This window comes from Scyliorhinus torazame, chromosome 6, assembly GCF_047496885.1.
Source record: "Scyliorhinus torazame isolate Kashiwa2021f chromosome 6, sScyTor2.1, whole genome shotgun sequence".
Lineage (NCBI taxonomy): Eukaryota > Metazoa > Chordata > Chondrichthyes > Carcharhiniformes > Scyliorhinidae > Scyliorhinus > Scyliorhinus torazame.
Window position 1 is genome coordinate 20,358,654 of NC_092712.1, and position 21,672 is coordinate 20,380,325.

Consider the following 21,672-nt stretch of genomic DNA (forward strand, 5'->3'; position numbering starts at 1 on the left):
AGTCTGACCCAGTCGATAAAACCCTCCTCGAACCCAAATCATCCCAGCACCTCCCATAAATAGTCCCACTCAACCCGGTCGAAAGCCTTCTCGGCATCCATTGCCACAACTACCTCTACTACCCCCCTACTCTCTGGGGGCATTATGATCACATTCAGCAACCCTCTCAGGTTGACCACCAGCTGCCTTGCCCTTGACGAACCCGGTTTGATCTTCCATAATGACGTCTGGCACACAGTCCTCAATCCTAGAAGCCAAAAGCTTGGCCAGTAATTTTGCATCTACATTGAGCAGAGAGATCGGCCTATAGGACCCACATGCCTCCGGGTCTTTGTCCCGTTTCAGTATCAGGGAGATGGAGGCCTGTGACATCATCGGGGGTAACACCCCTCTGTCCCTAACCCTAACCAACACCGGCCCCACTATCTCGGAGAACATTTTGTAAAACTCCACCGGATACCCATCCGACCCCAGGGCTTTACCCGATTGCATGGCTCTCAAGCCCTTCAATATTTCTTCAGTCCTAATCGGGGCCCCCAACCCGTCTACCCTGCCCACTTTTGGAAAGGTCAGTCCATCCAGAAAGCGCCTCGTCCCCTCCCTCCCCGCAGGGGGTTCCGAGGTATAAAGCTTGCTTTCAAAGTCCCTGAACACCTTGTTCAGCCCTGCCGGATCCCCTACCAAGTTTCCCCCCCCATCGACTTCCTTCCCTGTTTCCGTGGCCGCTTCCCTCTTCCTCGGTTGCTATGCCAGCATTCTACTGGCTTTCTCCTCGTGCTCGTAAATCACACCCCTCCCCTTTCTAAGCTGCTCCACAGCCTTACCTGTGGACAACACCCCAAACTCAGTCTGTAGCCTTCGTCGTTCCCTTAATAGCTCTGCCCTCGGGGTCTCCGCGTATCTCCTGTCTGTCTGTAGGATCTCCCTTACCAGTCGGTCCATTTCTGCCCTGTCCATCCTGTCCCTATGTGCTCTGATCAAAATCAGCTCCCCTCTCACCACTGCCTTCAGCGCCTCCCAGAACACCGCAGCTGAGACTTCCCCTGTGTCATTGACCTGCAGGTAGTTTTGTATACATTTCCTCACCCTCTCGCACACCGCCTCGTCCGCCAACAGACCGACCTCCAGCCTCCATTGAGGGCGCTGAAAACTTTCCTTGCAGACCCGCAGATCCACCCAGCGCGGAGCATGGTCCGAAATAGCAATCGCCGAATATTCTACGTCCGTCACCCTCGCTAGCAAATCCCTGCTCATGATGAAAAAAATCAATTTGGGAATACACCTTATGGACATGTGAATAGAACGAAAACTCCCTCCCCGTCGGCCGACTAGCCCTCCATGGATCAGCCCCCCCATTTGCTGCATGAACCCCCTCAGTTCTTTCACCATTGCCTGCATCTTACCCGTTGTTGAACACGACCGGTCTAGGCCGGGGTCAAGGACTGTGTTAAAATCCCCTCCCATAATCAACCTGTGCGAGTCCAGGTCCGGTATCTTCCCCAGCAGTCTCTCAATAAAATCCACATCATCCCAATTTGGGGCATATACATTGACCAAGACTACCCTTATCCCCTCAAGCTTGCCATGCACCATGACAAATCTGCCTCCCCCATCCGAGATTGTGCTGCCCGCCTCAAATTGCACCCGTTTGTTGACCACAATCGCAACCCCCTGGTTTTAGTGTCCAGCCCCGAATGGGTGACCTGGCTAATCCAGCTCTTCCTCAATCTGACCTGGTCAGCTACTTTCAGATGAGTCTCCTGAAGCATTATTACGTCCGCTTTCAGCGTCCTCAGATGCGCGAACACATGCGCCCTCTTTACCGACCCGTTTAACCCTCTAACGTTCCAGGTGATCAGCCTGGTTGAGGGGCACCGTGCCGATCAGCCATCTCCTTTCTTGGGGCCGCCCCCAGCCCCTTTGTCGCGCTTCCCCAGGCCCGTCTCATGGCAGCCCCCACCTCCGACCTCCTCCATGATCCCGCACCTAAGTCCCTCCCTCATCAGCAGAACAGCAGCACCACTTCCCCAAACCAGCCATCCTCAAACAATTGCTCTGAAAAGAAACAAACAAAATGAGAAACAAACAAAACCCCAACGCTAGTGCAAATCGAATAAAACAGAATAAGTAATAGGCACTTAAAAACCCCCGATCCGAACACAAAAAGCCTCCTGCACCACATACCTTAACTTCCCTCTTTTATCCCAACAAAAACTCAAGTACAGGAGGGAAACAGAACAACCAGGAAGAGAAAAAGAAAAACACATAGCATCAGAAAAATGTGTAAACATCGCTCAGTGTCTTATTAGCCCAAGTCCAAAAAGTCCTCAGTTCGGCACCAGCCCCTCTCTCTTGGCGAAGTCCATCGCATCCTCGGGCTCCTCAAAGTAATGGTGCCGTCCCTCGTGTGTGACCCACAAGCGCGCCGGGTACAGCACCCCGAACTTCACCTTAAACAAAATTTATTTGACTTGCCTGTAGCCTGCCCTTCTTCTGGCCACCTCCACGCTCAGGTCCTGGTAGATGCGCAAGACACTATTATACCAATGGCAGCTCCGCGTGCACTTGGCCCACTGTAGCACCCTCTCCTTGTCCAGGAACCTGCGAAACTGGACCACCATCACTCGGGGTGGGGGGGGGGGGGGGGGCGGCGGCGCTCACGGCTGCCTCGCCAGCGCTCTGTGCGCCCTGTCCACCTCCAACGGGCGTGGGTAAACATCATCTCCCAACAGCTTCTGGAACATGCCCGCCACATACACAGCGGCATCCTCTTCCTCAGCCCCCTCTGGGAGACCAACGATTCTCAAATTCTGCCGACGAAACCTATTTTCCATGTCCTCCACTTTACCAGGAGCCTTTTTGTTGATCCTTCAGCTTCTCCACCTCCGCCTCCACCACCGTTTGGTGATCCTCCTGCTCCTCCAGCGCCTTTTTCAGCTTCTGGATCATACAATCCTAGGCATCCAGCCCATGCTCCAGGCGCTCGATAGACTTCTGAATCGGGTCTAAACTGTCCCACTTCAACCCGGTAAAGCCCTCTTGGATGACCTTCAACAGATGCTCCGTTGTTGGCTGGACTGTCTGCACCGGGGTCCGGACATCGACCATGTTGTCCTCAGCAGCAGCTTCTACACTGCCCTTGTTTGCCCACTTCTTCAACTGTTTAAGATTCTTCCTGCTTCTTAAATCCATACACCTGTGTCTGGAGTCAGTGCCTGAGAGCCTATGCCTTCCGATCTAGCACTCAAAAGTACAAAAAAGTCAGGGAAAAAGGTCCAAAAGTCCGACCGGATCGAGAGCCACCAAATGTGCCACTTACTTCTCCATAGCCGCCACCGGAAGTCGCAATACACAAATTTGGGGCAGCACGGTAGCACAGTGGTTAGCACAGTTGCTTCACAGCTTCAGGGACCCAGATTCAATTCCCGGCTTGGGTCACTATCTGTGTGGAGTCTGCATCTCGGCAAGGATAGTGAACCGCGCTGCCAGGGCATCCTGGTGGGCTTGGGCCACGTTGAATTTGATACAGTGTACTTGCTGGACATAATAATAATAATTATTATTATTATTAGTGTCACAAGTAGGCTTACATTACCACTGCAATGAAGTTACTGTGAAAATCCCCTCGTCGCCACATTCCGGTGCCTGTTCGGGTACACTAACGGAGAATTCAGAATGTCCAATTCACCACATCTTTCGAGACTTAGAACATAGAACATAGAACAATACAGCGCAGTACAGGCCCTTCGGCCCACGATGTTGCACCGAAACAAAAGCCATCTAACCTACACTATACCATTATCATCCATATGTTTATCCAATAAACTTTTAAATGCCCTCAATGTTGGCGAGTTCACTACTGTAGCAGGTAGGGCATTCCACGGCCTCACTACTCTTTGCGTAAAGAACCTACCTCTGACCTCTGTCCTATATCTATTACCCCTCAGTTTAAGGCTATGTCCCCTCGTGCTAGCCATTTCCATCCGCGGGAGAAGGCTCTCACTGTCCACCCTATCTAACCCTCTGATCATTTTGTATGCCTCTATTAAGTCTCCTCTTAACCTTCTTCTCTCTAACGAAAACAACCTCAAGTCCATCAGCCTTTCCTCATAAGATTTTCCCTCCATACCACGCAACTTCCTGGTAAATCTCCTCTGCACCCGTTCCAAAGCCTCCACGTCCTTCCTATAATGCGGTGACCAGAACTGTACGCAATACTCCAAATGCGGCCGTACCAGAGTTCTGTACAGCTGCAACATGACCTCCTGACTCCGGAACTCAATCCCTCTACCAATAAAGGCCAACACTCCAGAGGCCTTCTTCACCACCCTATCAACCTGGGTGGCAACTTTCAGGGATCTATGTACATGGACACCTAGATCCCTCTGCTCATCCACACTTTCAAGAACTTTTCCATTAGCCAAATATTCCACATTCCTGTTATTCCTTCCAAAGTGCATCACCTCACACTTCTCTACATTAAACTCCATTTGCCACCTCTCAGCCCAGCACTGCAGCTTATCTATATCCCTCTGTAACCTGCTACATCCTTCCACACTATCGAAAACACCACCGACTTTAGTATCGTCTGCAAATTTACTCACCCACCCTTCTGCGCCTTCCTCGAGGTCATTGATAAAAATGACAAACAGCAACGGCCCCAGAACAGATCCTTGTGGTACTCCACTTGTGACTGTACTCCATTCTGAAAATTTCCCATCAACCACCACCCTCTGTCTTCTTTCAGCTAGCCAATTTCTGATCCACATCTCTAAATCACCCTCAATCCCCAGCCTCCGTATTTTCTGCAATAGCCTACCGTGGGGAACCTTATCAAACGCTTTGCTGAAATCCACATACACCACATCAACTGCTCTACCCTCGTCTACCTGTTCAGTCACCTTCTCAAAGAACTCGATAAGGTTTGTGAGGCATGACCTACCCTTCACAAAGCCATGCTGACTATCCCTGATCATATTATTCCTATCTAGATGATTAGAAATCTTGTCTCTTATAATCCCCTCCAAGACTTTACCCACTACAGACGTGAGGCTCACCGGTCTATAGTTGCCGGGGTTGTCTCTGCTCCCCTTTTTGAACAAAGGGACCACATTTGCTATCCTCCAGCCCTTGGCACTATTCCTGTAGCCAATGATGACATAAAAATCAAAGCCAAAGGTCCAGCAATCTCTTCCCTGGCCTCCCAGAGAATCCTAGGATAAATCCCATCAGGTCCCGGGGACTTATCTATTTTCAGCCTGTCCAGAATTGCCAACACCTCTTCCCTACGTACCTCAATGCCATCTAATCTATTTACCTGGAGCTCAGCATTCTCCTCCACAACATTATCTTTTTCCTGAGTGAATACTGACGAAAAATATTCATTTAGTATCTCGCCTATCTCTTCAGACTCTACACACAACTTGCCATCCCTGTCCTTGACTGGTCCTACTCTTTCCCTAGTCATTCGCTTATTCCTGACATACCTATAGAAAGCTTTTGGGTTTTCCTTGATCCTTCCTGCCAAATACTTCTCATGTTCCCTCCTTGCTCGTCTTAGCTCTCTCTTTAGATCCTTCCTCGCTACCTTGTAACTACCCAGCGCCCCAACTGAAACTTCACACCTCATCTTCACATAGGCCTCCTTCTTCCTCTTAACAAGAGATTCCACTTCTTTGGTAAACCACGGTTCCCTCGCTCGGCACCTCCCTCCCTGCCTGACCGGTACATACTTATCAAGAACACGCAGTAGCTGATCCTTGAACAAGCTCCACTTATCCAGTGTGTCCAACACTTGCAGCCTACTTCTCCACCTTATCCCCCCCAAGTCACATCTAATGGCATCATAATTTCCCTTCCCCCAGCTAAACCTCTTGCCCTGCGGTGTATACTTATCCCTTTCCATCCTTAACGTAAACGTCACCGAATTGTGGTCACTGTCCCCAAAGTGCTCACCTACCTCCAAATCCAACACCTGGCCTGGTTCATTACCCAAAACCAAATCCAATGTGGCCTCGCCTCTTGTTGGCCTGTCAACAAACTGTGTCAGGAAACCCTCCTGCACACACTGTACAAAAAACGACCCATCTAATGTACTCGAACTATATCTTTTCCAGTCAATATTTGGAAAGTTAAAGTCTCCCATAATAACTACCCTGTTACTTTCGCTCTTATCCAGGATCATCCTCGCCATCCTTTCCTCTACATCCCTAGAACTATTTGGAGGCCTATAGAAAACTCCCAACAGGGAGTCCTCTCCTTTCCTGTTTCTAACTTCAGCCCATACTACCTCGGAAGAAGAGTCCCCATCTAGCATCCTCTCCGCCACCGTAATACTGCTCTTGACTAGCAGCGCCACACCTCCCCCTCTTTTGCCTCCTTCTCTGAGCTTACTAAAACACCTAAACCCCGGAACCTGCAACATCCATTCCTGTCCCTGCTCTATCCATGTCTCCGAAATGGCCACAACATCGAAGTCCCAGGTACCAACCCATGCTGCCAGTTCCCCTACCTTATTTCGTATACTCGCATTGAAGTAGACACACTTCAAACCACCTACCTGAACACTGGCCCCCTCCTGCGACGTCAAATCTGAGCTCCTGACCTCTATACTCTCATTCTCCCTTACCCTAAAACTACAATCCAGGTTCCGATGCCCCTGCTGCATTAGTTTAAACCCCCCCAAAGAGCACTAACAAATCTCCCCCCAGGATATTTGTGCCCCGCAGGTTCAGATGTAGACCATCCTGTCCCCAGAAAGAGCCCCAGTTATCCAGAAATCTGAATCCCTCCCGCCTGCACCATCCCTGTAGCCACGTGTTTAATTGCTCTCTCTCCCTGTTCCTCATCTCACTATCACGTGGCACGGGCAACAACCCAGAGATAACAACTCTGTTTGTTCTAGTTCTGAGCTTCCATCCTAGCTCCCTGAAAGCCTGCCTGACATCTTTATCCCCTTTCCTACCTATGTCGTTAGTGCCAATGTGGACCACGACTTGGGGCTGCTCCCCCTCCCCCTTAAGGACCCGGAAAACACGATCCGAGACATCACGTACCCTTGCACCTGGGAGGCAACATACCAAACGTGAGTCTCTCACGCTCCCACAAAATCTCCTATCTGTGCCCCTGACTATAGAGTCCCCAATTACTAATGCTCTGCTCCTCTCCCCCCTTCCCTTCTGAGCAACAGGGACAGACTCCGTGCCAGAGGCCCGTACCCCATGGCTTACCCCTGGTAAGTCCCCCCCCCCCACAAGTATCCAAAGCGGTATACTTGTTTCTCAGGGGAACGACCGCAGGGGATCCCTGCACTGACAGTTTTTCCCAGTCCCTCTTACAGTTACCCATCTATCTCCAATCTTTGGTGTAACTAATTCCCTGAAGCTGCTATCTATGACCCCCTCTGCCTCCCGAATGATCCGAAGTTCTTCCAACTCCAGCTCCAGTTCCCTAACTCGGTCTTGGAGGAGCTGGAGATGGCAGCACTTCCTGCAGGTAAAATCAGCAGGGAGACTAACGGCATCCCTCACCTCAAACATCCTGCAGGAGGAACATTGCACTCCCTTCCCTGCCATTCCTCTAACTTTCTACCAAGATCTGGCTAACAACTAAATTTAAAAAATTTTATATAAAAAAAAAATATTAATAACAATAATAAAATATGGTACTTACCTCACACCAAAGAGTTTTATTATTAGGTTAGAGGAGGAGGGAGGGTGGGAGACACTACTCTCCACCAGAATTTATTGGTGAGGGTCTTCCCAGAAGTCCGCGGGTCGACTTCCTGTTCCCACCTTAAACACTAGAATTTTAAAAAAAATTTAAAGGAGAAACTTACCTCCCAGAAATCACTTCCGCACTGCCCCCGCTGAAATGGACTAGCCTGCTCCGCTCCTGCTGAAATCGACTTGGCCTGCAAGGTAAGTAAGTTGTTAATCAGTACTTACCTCACCCAGGCAGCGACCTTTTAAATGGTCCCCTCTGCCTCGCAGCCCCCGCGCTTTTTCAAATTCCCGCGCTGATTCTAAGGTCCCAGCTCTCACTCCCGAACTCAACAGCTGACCTGCAAGGTAAGTAAGTTAATCTGTACTTACCTCACCACAGGCAGCGACCTTTTAAATGGTCCCCTCTGCCTCGCAGCCCCCTCGCTTTTTCAAATTCCCGCGCTGATTCTAAGGTCCCAGCTCTCACTTGTGGAAGGAAACCGGAGGAAACCCACGCCGACACGGGGAGAGCGTGCAGACTGCGCACAGACAGTGACCAAAGTCGGAACTCGAACTCGGGTCCCTGGCGCTGTGAAGCAACAGTTATAACTGCTGTGCTACCCTGCCACCCCTATAGGGCCTCCGTGACTGAGCTCTGTGACATTCCGGCCAAGTCACCATTCAGCACCTGAAGGATATTGATATTTATTTATTGTCACATGTACCGAAGTAGAGTTAAAAGTATTTCTCTGCGGCCAAGGGAACGTACACAGCACGTACATAGTAGACAAAAGAATAATCGACCCCCTGGGGTCGACGTTCAGGGCAACTGTCACCTCGACGGTGTCAGGAGAGGGTGTGCTCCTCAATATCTCCGCGGTGCCAAGTACAGCATTGCAGATATGTCACACTGTCTCCCTGCTAAGCTGGAGTTTCCGACAGCAACGCCTGTCATTCGAGGGTCTGCTGGTACACATGAGTCCTCATGCAGCAACTCCTTTCCAATTCTTTCTCCTCGGCCTGTTCGGTGGCTGGCTTTCTGTCCTCAACGGCTGCCTCCTGTTCCTCTGGGGCAGGCTCCACCGCTGCAGGGTCCCCCTCGGGCAGCTCCAGCTCGTCCAGCCTCAGCACATCCCCCAGGGTTGCTGTGGCTCGGGTGAAGGCCACCATTCCTGGTTGAATTCCGAAGTCCTTTATCTGCATGTTACCTGTTAAACATGATAGCATTGTACGTATCCCTGTGCCCAACCAGGTCTAATGGGCTACATGGTGGGCCCAGTGCAGACCCTGTGCCTGCATGTCCCCACTGTGGTGTTCTTTGTGATTCAGATCCTAGGAAGGTTGGCGTAGTGTTCACAAAGATCACAACTAGCTTTTATATTAAACAAAGCTAAAGGTTTATTTGCACTAAACTGAATTTGACTCTTACTTCTATTTTGATTGATTTGATTTGATTGTCACATGTACCGAAGTGCAGTGAAAAGTATTTTTCTGCAGCCGAGGGAACGTACACAGTACGTACATAGTAATCAACAGAGAACATTGACAAATGGTACTTCGACAAACAGTGATTGGTTACAGTGCGGAACAAGGGGCCAAACAAAGCAAACATATGAGCAAGAAAAACATAGGGTGTCGTGAATAGTGTTCTTACAGGGTACAGATCAGTCCAAGGGGGAGACGTTGAGGAGTCTTGTAGCTGTGGAGAAGAAGCTGTTCCTTGTGTCTGGATATGAGGGTCTTCAGACTTCTGTACCTTCTGCCTGATGGAAGGGTCTGGAAGAAGACAATGCCTGGGTGGGAAGGGTCTCTGATAATGCTGTCTGCCTTCCTGAGGCAGCGAGAGGTATAGACAGAATCAATGTGGGGGTGGCAAGCTTGTGTGATGCGCTGGTCTGAGTTCATCACACTCTGCAGTTTCTTGCAATCTTGGACCGAGCAGTTGCCATACCAGACTGTGATACAGCCGGATAGGATGCTCTCTATCGCACATCTGTAGAAGTTTGTGAGAGTCGATGCAGACACTCCAAATTTCTTTAGCTTCCGTAGGAAGTAGAGACATTGTTGGGCTTTCTTGACTGCTGCATCAACGTGAGTGGACCAGGACAGACTGTTGGTGATGGTGACCACCAAGAACTTAAACTATCGACCATCTCCATTTCGGAGCCATTGATGCAGATGGGAGTGTGTGTTTTGCTACACTTCCTGAAGTCGATGATCAGTTCCTTGGTTTTTCCGACATTTAGAGGGAGGTTGTTTTTGCAACATGCAAGCAAGTGATTTATCTCCCTCCTGCAGTCTGATTCGTCGTTGTTTGAGATATGACCCACCACAGTCGTATCATCCGCAAACTTATAGATTGAGTTGGAATTATAATATATAATAAACAATTGACAATAAACATACAATCTACACTCATCTACCATTAATCTCTACACTAATACAATAGCTATGATCTGCTCTCACTCACGCTACCTTTCCTACAGTCTGTTCTCTAGCCTTCTCCTCAACACTCTCCCAGAAGGCTTAGAATCGATGCTTTATATAGTTCTGCATTTAGCTCTTTCCAGTGGTTGATTCGAGCATAACGTTAACCCTTACAGTTCTGTAAGAGTCTCATCATGTCTCAGCCGCCCCACCCCCCATCCCCATCCCCACCCCCGTCGTTCCCCCCTGGCACTCTGCTCTTTGCACCCTTGGCTCTGTTGGTACCCAGCACTGCGGGGACTTCGAGCCTTCCCACCCGTGCTTGCTGCCAGGAGTACCGATAGCTGACCCTGCCTAAGCTTATGGTACGCTCCGCAGCCCCCGTTCATTGCCCTCCTGCAGGGGCTCCTATGGACGTTGCCCTTGAGTGGGCTGCACCGGGTGACGTAAAGTTGTGGGGAGGGGGGGAGTTAGTGGGGTGAGGGTGGAATTCTGGCGTGTGCCCGGCACCCGCCAAGAGTTTGGCTTCATAACCGATCCTTCACCCAATCACGTTTCGCGATTCCCGCATCGGCCGACGGAGAATCCCACGCATAATTCATTTACGGGTATTGATTATATCCACTCTTCAGCTGCACATTACTTTTCAATCACTGGCATTCAAAACCTATGGTCTCGATTTTGCAGAAACATTTCTAAGTCACTTTGGGAGCTTGGTGGGGTGTTACTCGATGGCTGCGGTGGCGAAATTGTGACCCACATTTAACGGCACTGTACAGAAAATGAGCCCTCAGGAGCTTCTCGCCATTACTGGCTGTCTCGTTGTCTGATTCGCCAGGCTTGCTCGCCACTAACAAGAGGGAGCTGCTATTAAACGCTCCCTCACCACTCACTCCCAGTCAACACACAGGCGTGGCAGCGTGCACACCTGCTCCTTGTTTGGCAATGCTTGCCAGGCTTCTCGGTGCTGTGGATAAGATAGGGCGCCACAATACCGCCTGGGAGGCAGTGGGCAGTGGCTGTCAGTGCGGGCAGCATGACCAGGAGGACTGCAGCCCAATATCGGAAGAAGACCAACGACCTCCTCCGATCTGCAAGGGTAAGTTAACACCTCTGTCCTGGCATCAGTTCCGCCTGCCTTCCCTCAAATTCCCAAACCCCACAACCACTACCACAAATCACTGGCTGACACCTCACGCCCTCCCCACATCCGATCTTCGTTCTTGTTCCTCAGCACCCACCAGCACAACCCCTTCATGTCTAGTTGGTGTGCCCACACATGCCACCTGCCGTGGACCCCTGTGATCCATTAAACACCTGGCTCACAAAGCCCTTTCTTTGTCCCCACAGGTGAACATAGCCCATAATAAACAAGATGGGGTTAGAGTACCATATATCTGAGTCCTCCCCCCCCCCCCCCCCATCCTCCCTTTAAGGAACGAATCATGGAGATCGCAGAGGTGAGGATCCAATGCTCTTCATCCAAATGTCTCAAGTGAGTTTTTCACGTCAGTCAAAATCATCTTTCCATCTCACTGACCACATGTCCATTGTCTCACAGGATCTCCATTTGATGGGGCTGAGCCATCCGGAGTCATACTCCCTACCATCAAAGAGACCAACTCGAAGAAGCACTCCGAGGAGACCATCATCTATCACAGCTATTGCTCCTGCCTTCCACCAGCACAGAGACACACAGCTCGGTGGACAGGCTTCTGGGGCACTATCTGGTGGGCACAACACAGTTACTGATGCACATCAGGTCGAGCAGAAACATCCAAAGGAATCAGCAGTCAGAGTTCTGCTGGATCCCAGGACTTAGCTGAGACGCAGTCAGATATTGAGCCTCTGACAAGGTAATCCCAGAGCTGATACAGATGATGCGATACTGCCTTAAGGTTCAGGGGGGGATGTCAGCGACATTCCAGTGAGCGCATTGCCAATTGGAGGAGTCCCGAAGGCTATGGGAGCAAGAGATGATGTCAACAATGCATGACACCGAGGCCAGTGCTGCTAGGGTGGAGACCTCGGTAAAGCCTGAAGCACGAAGTCAGCAACTTGAGTGGTGGTGTCCAAGACATGGCTCAGTCTGTGAAGACCAAGGCTGGGGGCCTCGACATCATGTGCCAGTCGATGAGGAACATGTTCCAGTTGCTGGTGGACATTGCTGAGTCACTGCGGAGCATGGCCCAGTCACTCAGGAGCATCACTGAGGGCATTGGCACCATGCTGCCAGGACTGGTGGAGCCAGATGACAAAGGGACCTCTAAAACCCACTCCTGCGCTCCTTCGGCACATGGACACCCCCAGGGCACTATGGCACCGCCAGGGAGGACGAACCTCTGGAGGCCAACCTGGGGCCTATCACCAAGGTGACAACGGTGGTCTCCAGTTCTTCTGAATCTCTCCGTCTTGATACCAGGGCATCTCAAGGGCAACGAGCAGAACAGGGTGGCACAGTGAAGACAGTGATACCGGTATATCGGCTGAGGCCCTCTGGCAGCAGGCTACCTCCAACTCTGATGTGCATCCTGGGGACTCAGCTAGACGTAGCAGTAGACCACGAAAGATCAAGAAGATTTAGGATCACAGATTTTGCACGGTGGGGTGGGGGGGGGGGGGGGGGCGGGGGGTGGGGTGGGGGGGGGCACTATCTGCAGCTAGGGGGAATGGAAATGTCAAATGTTCACAATTAAAACTTGTTACACCTCATACATGTGAAGCCTCTGTCACATTAATCTTCATAGTGGGCCTGCCTGTATCCTCACCCCTTGGTGACCTCCTCTCCCCCCACCCCTTATCCCCCGGACACAGTGGTCCAAGATCAACAGCCCCCGAGGATGGGTGTGAGCACGATATCAGTACAAAGACAGGATTCAGACTTGGCATTAACTGAGCACCCCAGAGCTTCCCTCACAGCGAGTGGTCATCACTCAGATATTGACCTGCTGACGGTGCCGACACAGGTCCATCACCCTGGGGTGATGTTACACAGACCCTGGCAGGGTGGAACAGGGGGTCGGGGGAGGCGGAGAGGGTGGGGGGGAGGTGGTGGGAGAGACACGCATGAAACATTCAGGGTGTGGAACCCCTTCCTGTTAATGAAGGGAACTCCCTGATGCCCCGGTACGCGTAAGGCATTGTGCGTGCCATCAAATACCCCCGGGACCTGGGGCATTCTGCCGATGGCAGATAAGCCTGCAGCCCAGGCATCTTGGTGCATTTGGTCCAGCTCAAATTTGATATAGTCTGCTGCAGGAGCCACTAGGCCCCAAACCCTGCTGGGGACATTCGGGAGATTGTGCTCTGATGCCCTCCCCTGATCAACACATTCACTATTCGGTCTTAAGGATCTCTCCAGTGCTGAAGCCCAGCTCCGGAGTGTTTGATTGTTGTCTGCTGGCTCTATGGTGCTGATGCTTCTAGAGGTGAGGCAAAGTGGTCAGGCTTCAAAGTACGAATGGTCTAGAACAAAGAACAATACAGCACAGGAACAGGCCCTTCGGCCCTCCAAGCCTGTGCTGATCATGTGCCCTATCTAGACCAACCACCTGTATCCTTCTCTACCCCGTCTGTTCATGTGCCTATCCAGATAAGTCTTTAAGGTCGCTAACGTATCTGCCTCAGCCACCTTTTCAAGATGGCGCTGAGCGAGGTGACTCTCTGCCAGCTCTCCCTGACAGATCCACTTTTTACTTAACTTACAATTGTTCTACCCTTTTTTACACCACCCTCTGTGTAAAAAACTTCCCCCCCCACCCCCCACACATCTCCACTGAACCTTTCCCACTTCACCTTGAACTTGTGTCCCCTTGTAATTGTCATTTCTGCCCTCCAACTGTTCACCCTATCTGTACCCCTTAGAATTTTATAAATTTCTATCAGGTCGCCCCTCAGCCTCCATCGGGAGAACAATCCCCAGTTCATTCAATCAATGCAATAATCATCGCCTGAGAACATAGCACGTGTATCCACTCGAATCCACTTGGGGATATTTTGTTTATTAAATGGTCAACAATACCTTTATACAAAAAGATGAAAACAAACTACTTAACAATCTGTATATCACACTAACCATTAACCAACAGGGAGAAGGCACTATGTCATACACACACAAGCACCTATTCAGTACAGTATATCAGTACAAACACAAAGATACAACAGTTCATATGTACAAAGAAAACCAAACACACTGGATCATCCCTCGCGGGGGTCCTCAACAGAATGGAGGATCCTTGCTGTTCGGCCATTTTACGTATCAGTCTCTGTCATGAGTCTCCGTTGTACAGGCCTTCCCACATGGCCTAATTTCATCGGAACCAAAGCTCGGCTCCACATGTTCCACTGGCGTTCAAGGTGAAGACAGCCTCAATGCCCAGTGTGTTTGACTCATGGCAATGTGCCAGTCGACATGAACTTGGCGTAATGGCTGCTGAGGGGAACTGAGGAGATGAGATTCTATTTCCATTTTCGGGTCAGCAGCTGAATGGCACGCACCACATTTACAATAAACCCATTCGCAAAAATAATTCTTTGACACCTTCATCAAGTTTCTCACTTAGAGCAACCCACTCTCCTTTCGCCCTCCTGCAGCTCCCAGCAGTGGACCCCTCAACAGTAGAAAATTGCAGGGCGGCACAGTGGCACAATGGTTAGCACTGCTGCCTCTCGGTGCCGAGGACCCGGGTTCGATCCCTGCCTCGGGTCACTGTCTGTGTGGAGTTTGCACTTTCCCCCTTTGACTGCGTGGGTCTATCCTCTACAACCCAAAGATGTGCAGGGTAGGTAGATTGATCATGCTAATTTGTCCCTTAATTGGTAAAGTTTTTTTTTAGAAAGCAGTGGAAAAGCGCACCTATCCAGAACAAGCCAGAAGCGACAAAGAGCTCCCCTTTACCTTCACTAGCCCAGACAGCTGGTCACCTTACCATCCTCCCTTTCCTTACTCCATGCCACAGAAACAAAGGGGCAGCAGCAAACAAATGCACAGCCTCCAGGCAGCTGTAACTGCAAGCAGCAACAAGCTGCATTCACCGCTCATTCGGATCAATCCACCACTCTCTCCCTCTCACACAGCTTCCTCAACTGGAAAATCACACCAGCTCAGAGCACGCCAGAAGAGAGAAATAATTCCATTCCCCCTCTCCAGACCAGACAGCAGACCATCTCGCCATCCTCCCTTTCCTTACTCCTGTCTACAGAAAAGGAAGGAAACAGCAGCAACAGCCTCCAGGTATTTGAGCTGTGAAGTGCTCACATAACAAACAACGTCAATTCCTTCTTAGCAATGGGCTGCAGCGAGAAAGCTAGAGGCTGCTCACAGTCAAAGGGAGTTAAAGTGACCTTCATCATAGAACCAAGAATAGGGCTCTGTCCTGGAAGTGTTTGGTAGCGCAGACAGGCAGCAGCTGTAATTGATCCTGTTATAGGTGTCCACAATATTTAAAGATGGCTTGCAGACGTCACAGATCAGAAGCCCTTCACTAACACCACCACTCCCGGCCCAGGGGTAACTCCCGACCAAGCTCTGAGGGATCCCCCACACCCCACGAGCACTGAGGCAGCAGCGCCAGTGCCATTCAGCTGCTGACCCGAAAATGGAAATGGCTACTCGTCTCCTCAGTTCTCCTCAGCAGCCATTGCGCCAGGTTCATGTTTTTAAAAAGGAGCACTAAATCACGCCCACGTGATTTCTCGCAGGTGAGGCGGTTAATTCCCACGAGGCTGTTGAGATTGAAATTAATGCAAATTGGGGTCAATGATATGCCCGCCATATTTGGGTGTGATCTGGAACTCGCCATTGAGAGTGGGCCGGTTAAATGGCAATCTGAATTGCGCTTGGTGTGAATCTTGAGTTTGGCATTTCCCGCTATTTAACCGGCGCACCCAGATCTGCGGCAGGCGCAATGCAATGGTTAAAGTACACCATATATCTTCTCTAACACGGGTCAATCTCTAATTTCTGTTCCATTAAGGCCTAAAATGTCAGTCAATCCCAACCTAACTTTTCTGACAGAATGAGAGGGATTCTCCGTCCCGTTGCACCGGCTTTCCGTTGGGGCATCCCCCCGCCGGCAGCGGCACTTTCCGTCCGCCAACCAGCCAATGGGGTATCCCATTGTGGGCAGCCCCAAGTCGCCGGGAAATCCCCAGGCGTGGGTGCACTGCTGGCGCACCGGAGAATCCCGCTGGCAGAGAATCCAGCCCACTGTCTTTTTTCTTCAACCACCACATTTCTATTCCACTGTTCCCTCCTGTCCAGATTCTTGCCCATTAGTGTCAGGGTCTGGATTGCACTCCTTCAAGAAGACATAGAATCCTTACAGTGCAGAAGGAGGCCATTCGGCCCATCGTGTCTATACCGACCCTCTGTAAACGTACCTTACCTGGGACCAAACCCCACACTATCCCCTAATTCCACCTAGGGCCAATTTAGCATAGCCAATCCACGTCATCTTTGGACTGTGATGACCAGCTGCCTCCAATGCCTATTAACAGCTTGAAATCCTGCCTCTTCCTTCTCCAGATGGCTGCCAATATCCTCTACTCAATATTTACTGCATTGGGGGATGACTATGTCATTGAACAGAGGATGCAGAAATCTCTCAGTTTCCCTGATGCTGTGCAGTAACTCCAGGTGTACAAGCAGCTTGAAAATCCTGAGCTTGAGCATAAGCAGCTGGAGACACTTCCTACAAATATGATCTCCGATGCACACAATGTATTCTGAAACTTTCACATTCTTCAGGAATTGAAAACAGCAGGTCGAAGCTGTCATGATATGCAGACATGCACATAATGAGATACAGACAGGCTAATGAACACAGAGAACAGGACATAACCAATCAGCAAGCAGAATACTTGGGGGTGGTTTCCCACTATAAAAGGTACAAGGCACTCACACACCGCCTCTTTCCACTGGGGACATCTACAGAGTGAGTCAGGGTGTATATATCACATAACACCTCCAGCACGTGGCTAAGAGCTAGTCTGGTTCAGTCAGACAGAGTAACCACACTTAGGTTAGCAGAGAGTCGAACTCACATAGAACTGTGCTAACTGTGTGACAGGTTCAATAAATCAGATTGAACTAACTTCATGGTCTGGAGTATCTCAGTTAAAGCTGCATCCAGTTGCAGCCCGTGTTATCTCAGTGTGCTTAACACAACAGCAGCTCCACATCCTTGAATAGTTCCCTCTTTTTGAATCTGGTTGATACATTGTCTGAACTATTCTGATTAAGACCTATGTGCTGTACCAACTTAATATAGTAAAGTTATATTTATATGGTAAAATATAACTTTACCAAATAATTGGTAAAGTTATATTTCCCAGCTCCTACTTTGAATAAATGACCTATTTTAGAGACAGCAAAAGAGAAATACTCACCAGCCAATCATTTAATTGACTTCAAGCTTTGACTGTGGGCAGGATTTACCGGCTGTTTCCGCCGGTGGGAAATTCCAGTCCCACGCCGGTGCACGGGTTTCCTGGCGACGAGGGATGTGGCCAACGGGAAATCCCGTTGACAACAAGCTCCCCCACCAAAAAAAACACACGACGGGGTGGTAGATAAATCCTGCCCTATTTCTCTCCTTTTTGCTTTTCTTGAACATGGTCACTTTGTTGCAAATCTAGCTCCTTGTACATCACTTCCGGCCTCCTCTGATCTCGAGCTGCTGTACTATTTGACTTTATCAGAGTTACAAAGCCGGAGCACAGAGTGTGGTCAGGGGCGAACCCCTAATCCAGCTCCTTGCCTGCTCCAAAAACCAATTCAAATTTAAATTGAATCCAATTCATGGTCCCCACAAGAGAGACATACCAAATCCAGGCATTACACCTGACCTCACGCTCATCTTAGCTGTACTATATTGTATTTGGAATTTCTTTTGATATAGTTTTGATGTAATTGTTCCTGTTTCTTATTTATCGACAGGCAAAAGAAACTTGGCTTTTGACTTTACCGACTTCCAAACACCTGACCAAGTGAAAGAATTGACGGAATTCTTAGACAGACAGAACGAGTACGAGGAAAACAGACGGAAACAATTTATTGAACTGAAGACGATTCGAAACCACAATTTGGTGTTAATTGCCCGACAGCAAGTGCAAATTCAAGACATCTTGGAGAGTTTGAAATGCCCATCAAAGACAGAAGAAGAGAAAGCGACGATTAGCAATCGCCTAAAAGTGTTGGAACAGCTGCACCTAGAAGCAAAAGAACAACTGAAAGAGGTCGGACAAAATCTATTGAAGTTCGGACAGGAGGGGAAGAGAATGCGAAAAGCTAGGCAAGAGGAAGAGGCACAAGGTGGTAAGTGATGAAAATCAAAACATTTAGAGTTATTTCAATCCATTTTTGGCAACGGGTATAATTTGCTTGTCGCTACTGCCGTCATTTTAAAATAATCTCCCGCTCAGACCAAGGGCGGAGTTCACCCAAACGGACGGCCGCTCGGCCCATCGGGGCCCGGAGAATTACCAGAGATGAGGGGTTTGTCGTATGAAGAGAGATTGAACAGTTTAAGCCTATACTCTCTAGAGTTTAGAAGAATAGGGGAGGTCAAATTGAGATATACAAGATGATAAACGGTATGGGGAAAGTAGACGTGAAGCGGATGCTTCCTCTTGTGGGACATTCGAGAACAAGTGGTCAAGTCTCAGGATAAGAGGGAGCAAATTTAAAACAGAGTTCAGGAGAAACTACTTCTCCCAAAGAGTTGTGAATCTATGGAATTTGCTTACCCAAGAGTGCAGTGATACCATCATGAGGGGCTGGCCAGAGTCCTCCAGGGAGTTTCCCCATGAACTCCGCAAAGTCTTCACCATCAGAGATGAACTAACTTTGCAGGATGGACTAATACTTCGTGTGCAATGATTTGTCATCCTACCTCCCTTCAGAGCTACTATATGCAGCAACTTCACCAAGGACACAAAGGTTTGGAAGCAACCAGGTATAGAGAAAAATAATCCCTTCATTGGCGCTCCATCTATGCTGACATGGGGAGGGAAGTATCCAGTTGTGCACTATGCAATGCACTCAAGCCGCATCAAGCCAAAGAACCACTACGCTTACCTGAGGTCTTGGACCTTCCATGGTCATTTATGGTAGCTGACATGTTCGAATGGAATTGTTAACAGTATTTAGTCTGAGTCAACTCATACTCTGGGTGGTTTGAAAATAATCACCTGCCAGATGTGAAGATTAACACAGACATGGTCAAGCTCAAGAGGCACTTTGCCACATACGGCATCCCTCAGAGGATAATAACAGACAATTCTCACCAGTTTATCTCCAGTGAATTTAGGAACTTTGCACACATGTGAGACTTTGAGCACATCATGAGTAGCCCCCTATATATTATACTCACTGTCCAATGGCCTGGCAGAACAGGCAGTAAGCTCAGCCAAGCACCTACTAGAGAAATATGCCTGAGAGCACTCCGATTAATATACTGCACTCCTCAGCCCTCACCAGCACAGCGACTATTCTCCAGGTGAACCAAGGCTACTATTGCCACTGCCAAGGCTCCCTTGAAGCCCAATATCAAAGACAATGTGAGTGGAGTCCTCATAGAATGCCGATCTAGAGGGAAAAGTATTATGATTGTAAGACTTGGTCCTCTAGCACCTAGTCATAGTCCGGATTCAGACTTCACACAGCCATGCCAAGTTGCCTGTGGTACACAGTGATGCCCACCACTGAACAGTAATGTGGTAGTCTCGGATGGTACCCACTATGTACAAAACCAATATCACCTACTCCAGATATCGGAACCAGCACATGCCACAGTACCCCAGCCATCCAGCTTAGAATACAGGCCCCCTATACCAGTGGAAATGGAGATTCCTCCAGGGCCCTTTGCAGCAAGCCCTGCACCCACGGCATACACCCCAGGTTGTTCACACTGAGGGCACCAGCCCGGGACATTCTTCACCACAGTCAACTGGCATTATCGCCCGCTCGGGGCATATGACCAAACTGAACACAAGGTTCCAGAACTTCCTAATGAACTAGTCTACAGTCTGCCTTCGTCTAGTTTACGCAATGGCGGCAGGGGAGGGGGGGGGCGGGTGCGGGGAGGAGACAAGGTGGGCTGTGCACCAGCTGCAACAGCTTAATCCATTTTCCCCTTATATAAATAGTTGTGTTGTTAGCCCATATGTTATAAAGTAGTTTGCACACAGTTACCTTTCACGCACACTGTCACATCTCAGTACCACCAGTTGACCTAATCTTAATGGGGAAGATATGGACCAAGTGGTCACATGATAACGCAGCTACGTAAAGGGTCACGTGTCGGAAGCGCGGGAGTTATTCCTGGAGTGCGGGCAGAGTGGAAGCAAGTAAGAGTTGCTCGGACTACTTAATAAACTATTGTTCTTACACTAAAGTTAAGTCACCATGGTCCCAGATGACCATAGGCTGCTTTCCCCTTTGAGGGGAGAGCTGACGGGTGGTGATTTAACCTGAGGGGCACCACACCTCAGGCAAGAGGTGCAAAGGCGGGGCCTTCATGAATAACCCCAGCCGGTTGGGGAATTGAACCAACACTCTGCATCACAAACCAGCTGTCGAGCTAACTGAGCTAAACCAGCTGTTGTTATATGTCCTTGGTCCCCAGTTATTGGAACCCGCACTTCGGCAGAGATTTAGCGCTTCCATAAATTTATGGTTCTGGGAAAGAATGAGCTATAATAGATAATGGTACATCGAGGATGCAAGAGACGGAATAGGCTCTATAATGGGATAAGTGGCTCTATAATCATGAGGTTGAGGCCTGTGAATGTGCTGCTAATGCATTGACAGCTTACTGGCTCGCAAAGGAATTTGATTTTTCGCTGTAAGGAAAATGTCACTATTTATGTCACTAGACGGAGACCAGGTTCAATCTTTTGGTTGCTATTCAGTATTTAGGTTATTTTGATATTCCAGTGATTTCAATTATCTTTTTATTGTCAGGTTTAAAACCCGACACTCGGCGGCCTGGAGATGATAATCTTAGAGGATTTAAACTTCAACCTCCACCACCAGGAAAGTTTAAGAAAGGTAGGTGTAGGTGGTCAGTCACTTGGTGAAAAGGTAAGTGGCAAAATATCAGTCATCTTCCTTCAGATGGTAGTAACGGTAGTAATGAAAACAGAAAATGGAGGACAACTCAGCAGATCAGGTAGCATCTGTGGAGAAACAAACAGCGTTAACGTTTCGAGTACAGATGGAGTTGTATGGACTTGGTGGGAGGCGGTGGCCTAGTGGTATTGTCACTTGACTAGTAATCCAGAGTACTCTGTGGTCCCAGGTTCAAATCCGACCATTGCAAATGGTGAAATTTAAATTCAATAAAAATCTGGAATTAAAAATGTCTAATTATGATCATAAAAACTCATCTGGTTCACTTTCGGGAAAGAAACCTGCCGTCCTTACCCGGTCTGGCCTATATGTGTCTCTAGACTCACAGCAATGTGGTTGACTCTGAACTGCCCTTCAAGGGCAATAAAAGATGGACAATAAATGCTGGCTCAGCCTGCGATGCCCACG

The 21,672-nt window shown here is 49.3% G+C and overlaps 1 protein-coding gene across 3 annotated transcripts in view; it reads left to right on the plus strand.

Moving 5' to 3' along the window:
* The window catches only part of LOC140424704 (uncharacterized), a 337,233-nt gene that overhangs the window by 238,730 nt on the left and 76,831 nt on the right, over positions 1-21,672 (plus strand). For all 3 annotated transcript variants that reach the window (XM_072508002.1, XM_072508001.1, XM_072508000.1), the window contains 2 exons: positions 18,070-18,447; positions 21,097-21,183. In XM_072508002.1, the coding sequence (XP_072364103.1) occupies positions 18,070-18,447; positions 21,097-21,183 (465 nt within the window). The remainder of the gene's footprint in view (positions 1-18,069; positions 18,448-21,096; positions 21,184-21,672) is intronic.